The 11057-nt window shown below is 37.6% G+C and overlaps 1 protein-coding gene across 1 annotated transcript in view; it reads right to left on the bottom strand.

The window, feature by feature from the left end:
* The window catches only part of LRGUK (leucine rich repeats and guanylate kinase domain containing), a 126326-nt gene that overhangs the window by 17653 nt on the left and 97616 nt on the right, over positions 1 to 11057 (bottom strand). The window contains exon 15 of the mRNA XM_044678025.1: positions 2537 to 2668. Within this exon, the coding sequence (XP_044533960.1) occupies positions 2537 to 2668 (132 nt within the window). The remainder of the gene's footprint in view (positions 1 to 2536; positions 2669 to 11057) is intronic.

The raw sequence follows: 11057 nt of genomic DNA on the forward strand, positions 1-11057 counted from the left end.
CGAGGCAGCTGGGTGGGCAGAAGGTATGGCAGACAATTTGAATTAGATCTTAGCAGGCTCGTGGTCTTCTTTATTTTACCAACATGACTTTAATTAAAATATTAATACTTCTATTTACATCCATCTATATCCATTTAATCATAACAGTCTGTATCTCAAAGAGATGAAAGAAAAGAGACCAGAACCTATTTATATAAGAATATTTATAGCAGTTCTTTTTATGGTGGCAAAAAACTGGAAATTGAGGAGATAGCCATCAATTGGGGAATGGCTGAATGAGTTATGGCATATGATTTTGATGGAATACTATTATATTCTTAATAAATGATGAGCGGGGTGGGCTTCAGAGAAACCTAGGAAGACTTACACAAATACATGCTAAATGAAGTGAGCAGAACTAGGAGAATCTCATACACAATAATAGCAATATTATAAGGATCATCAACTGTGAATGACTTAGCTCCTCTGAACAAGACAATGACTCCAAACAATTATAAAGCATCCATGATGGAAAATGCAATTTTCCTCCAGAGAGAATTGATGAACTTTGAGTATAGATTGAAGAATACTTTTTAAAAATCTTTGTTTTATTTTGTTTATGTTTCCTTTTACAACATTGCTAATATGGGCATATATTTTATAGGATCTCACATATATAACTGAAATCAAATTGCTTGTCTTCTTGAGGAGGAGGAGGAGGAGGAAGGATATGTGGGAGGAAGAGAAAATGGAACTCAAATTTTACAAAATTTGTTTAAAAAATTTTTACATATAATAGGGAAATAGTTAATGAAATAAAAATAAATTTAAAAATAAACCCTTATATCTTTTTTTTTAAATGAACAGTTCTCTAGATAATTTTTAGAACCCAGGTTTAAACTTCATATGTATAGCTATTAAATTTAGTCTATTTAATTCAGGTTAGAGTGCTGGACCTGGAATCAGGAAGATATGAATTCAAATTCGGCCTCAAATAATTGCTAGCTGTGTGACCTGGGTAAGGTTTAATATCTCAATTTCTTCAACTGTAAAATGGGGAAAATAATAACGCCTCCTTCCTAGGGTGGCTATGAGAATAAAATGAGATAATATTTGTAAAGTGCTAAGCACAGTGCTTGGCACAAAGTGATTAAGATGCTTGTTTTCTTCATTCATTCCTTTGTTCCTTCCTTCCTTCTTTCTTTCCATCCTTCCCTCTGACCTTGCAGTATCTTTTATCATTTAGACTATGTCATCTAAGTGTTAGTTATCCTTCCAACTTCCATATGCAAACTTGACAAACATGACAGCTGTGGCTTAAATCAAGTCATTAATAAAAATGTTGAACATTATCAGAGCTAGGGACAAATCTCTGAGTTACTTTCCCTTTTGCCAAGTTGACATTAACTTATGAATGATTACTCTTTAGACCATGGTATCATAAATGTAAAGTTAGGGGTGATATAACTTGCTAGCTGGTCCAACCTCCTCATTTTACAGATGAGGAAACTAAAGCCTCTAAAGGTTAAATGTCTTGCCCAGGGTCATACAGCTTATAATCACGGAAGTTTGATTTCAACCAGATCTTTTGATTCCAAATCCACTGTCCTTTCCCAGGTACCAGTTTCTTTCTGGTCATTCAACCAGTCCCAGATTCACATTATGGTATTTTCTATGTGTAGTTATTCCCATTTCTTTCCAAATTATCTACAAGCATAGCATGATAGACTTTGTCAAATGTTTTGATGGTCCAATAGAGTGTTTATATCTCCCTGATCTGACAATCTAGTTATACTATTAAAACAATGAAATGGGGTTAGCCTGGCATAATTTGTTTTTGAGCAAGCTGTGTTGGCTTTTAGTAATCATAATTTCTCTTTCTAAAGAGCTCATAAACTTCCCTCTTAATAATGTGTTCTAGAATTGTGTAAGAAATGGACATCAAATTCACTGGCCTATAGTTTATGGCCTTTCTCCTCAATACTTTTTTGAAAACCAGGATGATGCTTGCCTTTTTCAGTACTTTGGCAATTTTCCCATTTTTTGAGATCGTTTAAAAAAAACCCTTACCTTTCATCTCAGAATCAATCTACCATCTCTCAATTTATTGAGCCACCTCGGGTTTAAATCTGGTCACAGACACTTTCTAGCTATGTGACCCTGGTCAAGTCACTAAACCCCAGTTGCCTTGCTCTTACCACTCTTCTGCCTTGGAACCAATACTTCTAAGACAAAAAGAAAGGATTTAAAAAAGAAACAGTGCTACTCAGTTTTGTTTAGACCTTCCCAGTCCAAAATATAGATCTTCTTGGAATAAAAATCCAAAGTAAAATAAGGATTCACTAGGATCCCCTCTGCCACCTAACTGCTTCTCTTTACTGTGTATACATGCAAATAAAATAAGTAAAAGAGTTTGCAAAGGAAAAATATAACATTGGGTTATTTTGCCTCCTATATCATTTAATCATATCACAGCCTTAAACTCAAGAAAAGTGTAACCATTATTAATAGCATGCAAAAGGCATTTTATTTCCTTTAAGAAAACATTTCTGCTTACCTGCTTCCTTCAGAAAAGGATAGTGAGGGAGTGAGGGAGATCCCATCAGCAAACTTAGACTTGGCCCACATCCTTGTAGGCGAGGTTCGATCTAGATGAGCGATTGCTGATAATGGGGTTGGTACTGGACCCCTGAAATGGCAAACACAGAAATTAGAAAAATTCTAATTCTTACTTATCAGAATTCTAAATTCTAATTCATATTCATTCTACAAAGGATTACAAGGACAAGAAAAGATTAAAAGTCATAATTGAGGGAAGGACATAGAAAACATAAACACTTAAATACTTAAGAAAATACTAAGAGTTCAAATCTGGTCTCAGATACCTCCTAACTATGTGACTCTGGGCAAGTCACTTCCCATTGCCTAGACCAGTGATGGTGAAGAGACTGAGTGCCCAAACTGCAACCCTCACAGGGCATCTGAGCCACCCTCTTACCCCAGACAGGGGAGGGAGGACACGCTCCCAGTGGGTGGCTAGGAAGAGGGGAGCGTCATGTGAGAAATGTCCCCAGGTGCCTGTGGAGAGGGGGAGGGGAGAAGCCCCCTTTGGCACACTCCAGCATGCGTGCCATAGGTTCACCAACACAGACCAGACCTTACTGTGCTCCTCCTTAGAACCATTACACAGTCTTGATGCTAAGACCAAAGGTAAGGGTTTTAAAAAAATAAAGAAACTCTTTGAGGTACAGCACACCATACTCACTTGTGGAAAAGTCCTTCAGCATTCATCTTGGACACTATAAGAGTTTTATACTATAATAATTGATAATAATGATTAAGCAAGTAACACTAACAAATATTTCTCATCCATTAAACTATGACTTTCATCCTATATTCTCTAGATTAATGTGTACTCTATTGTAATTCTCTGAACACTTACTAAACATGGATAATGCCTTTTCTTTTCTTTTTTTTTAAATACCCTTAAAATACCCAATCAATATTGATTCTAAGGAAGAAGAATCATAAGGGCTAGGCAATGGGGTTAAGTGACTTGACCAGGGTCACAGAGCAAGGAAGTGTCTCGGGCCAGATTTGAACCCAGGACTGCCATCTCTAGGCCTGTCTCTCAGGCCACTGAGCCACCTCGCTGTCCCCAATAATGTTTTTTCAGTCAGTTATTAAATACTATTGAACACTGTGCTATGCAATGGAAATAGAAAAACAAAAACAAAGTATTCCCTGCACTCAGCCCTACAATGACAGTGGGGGAAGAAGAGGTACACCATCTAAATAAACACATAGAACACAAATACAAACTAGCATGAAGGTAGATATTGTGAGCTGCTTTAATAAACGTCTCGTTTTAGCCTCATAGTAACTTCTGGGAGGTAGCTATTATCATCATTCCATTGAACAAATAAGGAAACTTATGGCATTATTCCATTTTACAAATAAGGAGGCAGAGAGGTTAAATGACTTGCCCATGTCATACTGGGTATAGTGCAAGGAAAATTGAAGCTTAAAATACTAATATAGAAGAATCATTATTGTTCAATTGTTCAATCATGTCCAACTCTCTGTCACCCCAAGGACCATTATACACCAGGTCTTTCTATATTCCACTATCTCTCAAAGTCTAAGTTCATATGTTGGCTGTTTCCATGATAATATCTACCCTTTTCATTTCTACTCTCCCATTTTTCTTTTGCCTTCAATCTTATACAACCCTTATCAGGGTCTTCTTCTCTAGCTCATTTCACATAGGAGGAAACTGAGTCAAAGAGGGTTAAGTGACTTTGTCCAGGGTCACATAGCTAGTTAGGTGTCTGAGCATGGATTTGAACTCAGGTCCTCCTGACTCCAGGCCTGGAGCTGTATGCATTGCACCACCTGGCTGCCTATAAAGGATTCAGGTATGGTTTTATATAAGACTTGGCATCCACCAAGACTTGGTTGAACTTTCAAAGAATACAAAGATTCTGAGAGGTAATCAGGAACAGACAGCTGTAAAGAGGGGAAATTATGATTTAGTTGGACTGAATATTTAAGGGTTTTGGTCACAAGGAACAATTCCATCTTCACACAGCATTCTAGCATGGGAATGGTTTATTTGAAAGGAGAGTAAGAATATGGAGTGTCTTGGCTGAGACACAGAGTTTGACTAAAGACACAGAGTTCATGAAGGAAAATAATTTGAAATATAGCTAGAAAGGTAGGTAGAAACCAGGTTGCAGAAAGCCTTGAAAGGCAATGGAAGCAGCATTTTTGCTATTTTTTTTATCATTAGTATCATTAACAGTAATCAAATAATCAACATGTACAAGGTCAATTAGGTTAACTCCTGAATGAATAGAAAAAGAGACGGTCCAATTGATCTAAAAATCTAACAGTATAAAAATGGCACTTAAAGCAGATATGTTTTAAGAAATATGATTATACAGTGTTCTAATGTAATAAAAATTCCTTTAATTAACAAATTAGTAGTCCTGGAAGATGTTAGTTAAGTAGTTCTTAATCATAAAATTCTTTATTTTATAAAGATGATTCCTTTCTCAGGTCTTCAAATCATTTCTGACTCTTTATTATCTTCAACTCTCTTCTACATGACTACTTTCTATATACAATCCAGGGACAAATTCTATTAAATTATTTCATATTGTAGGTTGTCAAATATGCCCTCAAATCTCTTTGATCAACTTCATGTTAAAGATCTGCTCCAATAATACAATACAATACAAAATACAATTAATTGCCGAGTTGTCACTAGAGAACAGTTTTCCTGATTCCCAGGTTCACTATTTGTAGTAACCACCCAATGCCCAGCAACAAGAGCATGATGGGCTTGAGGAATGCTTCTTACTGTCTGAGGAGCCAAAGAAAAAGACATGTAAGACATTCACAAGTTAGGAAAATCAGGGAATACCTCATGCATAAAACTATACCAAGTGCAGGTAAATTAGGTGATTCTCAATGCTAGCAAAAATATATAGATTTCGTGTTCATTTAACCCCCAAGAGGTATGATAGTGACTTTTATGGTGTGAAACTTGTTAATAGCATCATCCCTCATGGGTGTTGGGTACCTACATCCACACACACACATCCATCACACACACACACACACACACACACACACACACACACACACACACACCTCATCTAAAGAAACCCTTCCTATTGAATACTTGGAAAAGAAAGTTCTTACCACCAAAGTCAGTGGCACTGTTAAATGGTTCAACAAGAGAACTGGATATGGTCTTATCAATGGAAACAATATTAAAAGATGCATTTCTATCTACTTTGCTAGAACAGCCTAGTGGGGTACCTAAAGGGCATGATGGATAGAGCACTGGGCTTAGAATCAGGAAAACTCATCTCCACGAGTTCAAATCTGGCCTCAGATACTTATTTGCTGTATGACTCTGGGCAACTCAGTTTCCTCATCTGTAGATGTGAACTAGAGAAGGAAATGGCAAACCACTCTAGTATCTTTGCCAAGAAAACCCCAAGTGGAGTCATGAAGAGTCAACACAATTGTAACAAATGAATAACCACAAGGTCTGCTGGCCCTTTCCATTCAATTGAGTAGCTAAAGCTAATTTTGTATGCTCTCTTCTGCTATTAGCTTTCAAATTCCCAAAAAATACCAAAGTCTTGATTTTCTATTTCTATCCTCAGTAATCCACTTTGATATAGTAAGAAATTAATCAAGGCACTTTCATTTCTTTTATTCATTCATTCATATGCATCAAACTTAAGGTAAATTGTCTTCTTTATTCTTCCTCCAACCACTGTATTCTTTGAGCAGCTGATGAAGATACCATATTTGTTGGCTAATGACTTGCCCTACTTTTCATACATTTAGAATAGTGACCTCACTAATTTTTTTTGCCCTTCAAGTTTTCTAAGACTTCCTTTGGATAAAATAGTATAGGAAAAGAAAAATACAAATATTTCAAATCCATTTCTTACCCTAGTTATAAATATTGGATTCAATTTAAAGTCTATACTTTCATCTTTAAATTCAAAGGAAGAGAACCACTTACTTATCTTAAGGACCCTTGCTTGCTAGTCCAAAAGACATACTTTCTTTATATATCATAACACCAGCAGTGAGATCAGCAGATACCAATCTGACTGACAGTCTTTGAGGATTCCTTTGATGAGTTAGTGGTAGAGGAACATGAAAATTAAATTTCTTCCCAGACTCAACTAACCTTTCATCTAGTATCGATTTTTATTTTCCTGGCATGATACACTGTCATTCACTCTTTTCTCCCGATTAGAACTCCCCAAAGATTGCCTAAAATGCTCTGCTTCTCTCTATAGCATTCTGTAATCTTTCATCAAGCCTTTATCTCCAGATGCTTCACCTACTTTATATCACTGTCTATGGCTTCTCTGTTCCATTATAGCCTTCTAATTTCAGCCAACTCATATTACTCCCATGTAAAGTACTGCCTCCTTTCATTTATAGACATTTTAGTTACTAAAAGGGGGCAGAAAAAAGACGTGTAAGTTAGGAAAGTAGTTCGAGATTGTTTCCAAGACTTGAGAGAAAACTGCTCCTCAGATAAATGTACCAAGAGGACCGGTTTGAAAGCAGCTCAGACAAAATGACTATACAGTGGAGGGGATTGGAGGTGGCTGCCATGTATTGCTGTCCATCAGTACACATGTTACTCTTTCTGGTGAAGGCTATAGCTGCAAAACTAAATCATAAAATTGTTTTGGGATGATGGGAAAATTGTATGTTATCTGTTTGTGTTATGCCTGATTAAATTGTGGATTTTGTTCTTTTTATTTTTTTAACCTGAGTTAGAGAAGGGTCAGTACTCATGAGGCAGCCCTGATTTGAGACAGCAGCAGAAGTTGTAGATGTGAATATGAGAAGATACAGCAGCTACATGAAGAGAGAAACTGATGGCAGAGACTCCCTATCATCCCTATCTGCATGGTGTTGTGGAAAGAACAGAATGAAGAAGAATCAGGAGACAATAAGAGCTTTTTTGGGTAGAGTCCAATGATGGAGTCAAGTAAAGTCAAGAAGGTACCTGAATCTGTTGAAGACTGGGTAGAGGGGTCTGTACCTGCTAGAAACTGATTGGAAGAAAGCAGAATCTTCCTCCTGTGTGAAGCTTACTGTCCTTTGGCACCATCAATAGCCTGTGGGAGGGAAAAGCTCTCAGGAGCTTGCTTGCTTTGCCCTCAATAACTCAAAAGAAAGAGCCAGAACTGAGGAGGAAAGGCTCTGCATCTGTTTTACTGCAGGCTCTACTGATGCATTTCTTTGCTAAGAAATGATTGGAGAAAAGAGATCTGGCTAGGGAGAGGCTGCATTGCTTGATAGCACTACAGCTTCAGAAAGGCAAATCCCTCAGGGTTTTGTCTCCATTACCCTTTACTGCCCTCTCCAAAAGGGGAAACCCTTTAGAGCCCATAGAGAATAGACTGGATTCAGTTGGCAGATTCCAGATTTAAGAAGAATACTGCTTTACTGAGTAGTTGTGATACTGATGAGCTTAACATTATTTCAGTAGCCTTAGAGTGGCCAAGAAGTGACTTTGTCCATCTGGAAGGTGAAAAATCTCAAGTGAAGTTGGGGATGGCTAGTATAGGCTGTATCCTAAAAGATATCTGTGGACCAGAGTTATGAGTTGCCCACCGCGTATAGGTTGTCCTAACAATTGTTCCTCAAAACATTCTTTATTGTTAGATGTCTATACGTGCCTGCTCTCTCCCATAGACACTGTGCATGGACGGAAAAGTTTATAGTATAGATGGTTATATTTTGGTTATTCCTATTTTTGCCTTCTATTAACTATTATGAATACTTTTGCTCTTACCTTATTTAATAAATGTTTTGTGTTTAAGAGTCAATAATTAAAGATAGAGTAAAAGAATCTACCTGTACAAAAATGTTTATAGCAGGCCTTTTTGTGGTGGCAAAGAATTGGAAATTGAAGGGATTTCCATCAATAGGGGAATGACTGAACAAACTGTGGTATATGCTATATGTGGTATAACACTATTTGCCATAAGAAATAACAAACAAGACAATCACAAAAAACCTGGAAAGATTTATATGAAATGATACAAAGTGAAGTGAGCAGAACCTGGAGAACAATGTACATAGTAACAATCAATAATGTGTGATGATCACCTGTGAATGACGACTATTATCAATAAGACAAAGATCCAGGACAACTCCAAGAGACTCAAGACAAAAGAAAAAGCTTATCTATCACCACAGAAGGAACAAATGAGGTCTGAATGCAAATAAAATATACCATTATTTCCTCCATGAATTTTTCTCTAGTGAAATCATTGTGTGTCTTCTTTCACATGATGAACATGGAAATATATATTATGTGATAATGTAGGTACAACTTATATCATATTACTTGACTTCTTAGGGAAGTGGGAAGAGTGGGAAGGAAAGAGAGAACATGGATTGTAAAATATTAGAAAATGAATATTAAATATTATAATGATATAATAATCTGGAAAATTAAAAATGTATTATAATAAAAAGAGTCAATGATAAAATTGTGCCTGATTTATGTCATTGTAGAACATACTTATGAGGTTCAAGAACTGCAGTGATGACTAGTAATAATGTCTTCCCAAGCACGCACACACACACACACACACACACGCACACATGCACACACTTCCCCCCACCCTCACCCTTGGGTTATATATAAAACTTGGAAAATGTTTAGCAGTATGGTGGCTATGACCAACCACCTTCTAAGAAACTCTCCCCAACCTGTCAAGATAAGTGAGCCAACCAAAAGAGTAGGAAGAGAGGGTTACAAGTGCCATTTGGACATCATGTCCACTGCAAGCAGGAATATTTCAGCACCATTACTTGACCTACTACATTTCCTTTCTTTTATTTTAAACTTCTATATAATAATATAATACATATTTGATTCCATAAGTATATAAAGCTGGACAGAGTAAATCATTTAGAGTAAATATTTAATCAATACCAAGGCCCGAATTCCTGACTAATTTCTTATTTGTCAAGTTAACATGGTATATACCATCTTCATATAGCTTTAGGCTTCCACAATGTACTAGTAATGGCCAGCGGTACTTTTAGACTATGGTGTTATAAAGAAAAGAGGGCCTATGGAGATACAGTGATGTGAATGTATCTATGTATTCTCCCTAGTTGTAGATGATGGAGGAACAGCAACCCCGATCACTCTTGATGGTTGTTATAATTTCCCTTTTCTCTAACAGTTGCCCATGGAGGACCCCAAAAGGTTAGGTGGATGGGCAACCCTTTCAGGTCCAACCTGGGGTTGGATAAATTATTATAGGGCTCTTGATTCTCCTTGGATCACGTTTGGTATCTGACTGTTAGCTCCCTTCCCAAGGGTCGTGATATAAAGACCACTCAGGAAGGTACTTATTAAACACTCTTTATCTATAATCTATAATCAGGGAAAAGATAAAACAGGATAAGGAATGGGGATTGGAGACCCTGTCAATCTAATATCTATAACTAGTTGATAGTCAGGACTGTAGGCTATATTTAGTAAAGCTGGAGCTTTGTTCTCCACTACCCTTCTGGCCCAGCCTGGCCACAGCTAAGCCAGAGAATAGGACTGCTGTTGATACAGCTGTGTTGATGATGTTATTCCCTCAGCTTTTCACTATCAGTTTTTGGTGATGCACTAGCTTACACAATCTTCAGGAACTATATTCAGATTTTCCTATCCTCTTATTCATAGACCTCCCAGCCTCCCTTCACCACCCAGAGACCCAGAGACCTAAAGAGCAAGGAAGATTCAGAGACCTAAAGACCAAAAGAACCCAAAGACCCTAAAATCCAAAGACCAAAGACCAATGACCCCTTCAAGTGGCTGTCGGGAATTTATACTGCCAGGCCATCCGACGTTTGCCCCTGGCTCACAGCATCTGAGAACATTCTATGCCTTCCTATTGCCTTCCCTGTCATTCAAAGGTGGCATCCATCGTTTCCCAGGATGTGAATATAACAGTGGTCAAGGTGTCTTTGGAAGTCACAGGAAGTTCACTAGGAGACACTGGAACCTTCTGCTGTTCCTTACTTCTCCTTTCTCTCCTCTGGGAGCCACGGATTCTAGGTACTTGTCCCAGTGCTGCCACTAACTGGCTAAGTGACTTTGGATAAGAGATCATCAGTATGGTATCATTGAAAAAGTCAGACAACCTGGATTTAAATCTTGGCTCTGTCAATAATTAGGGCAACTAGGGGGAGCAGTGGATAGAGTGGTGCACCTGGGGTCTGGAAGACACATTTTCCTGAGTTCAAATCCTGGCCTTCAGACACTTAGCTAGGTGACCCTGGGCAACATACTTAACCCTGTTTGCCTTAGTTCTTTATCTATAAGATGAGCTGGAGAAGAAAATGGCAAATTACTCTAGTATCTTTGCCAAGAAAACCCCAAATGGGGTCACAAAATGTCAGACGTGACTGAACAACAACAACACAGGCTATCAATTTTGTATGACCTACCTTTCTCCCTTCCTTCCTTCCTTCCTTCCTTCCTTCCTTCCTTCCTTCCTTTCTTTCTT

This window comes from Gracilinanus agilis, chromosome 5 (genome assembly GCF_016433145.1).
Source record: "Gracilinanus agilis isolate LMUSP501 chromosome 5, AgileGrace, whole genome shotgun sequence".
Taxonomy (NCBI): Eukaryota; Metazoa; Chordata; class Mammalia; order Didelphimorphia; family Didelphidae; genus Gracilinanus; species Gracilinanus agilis.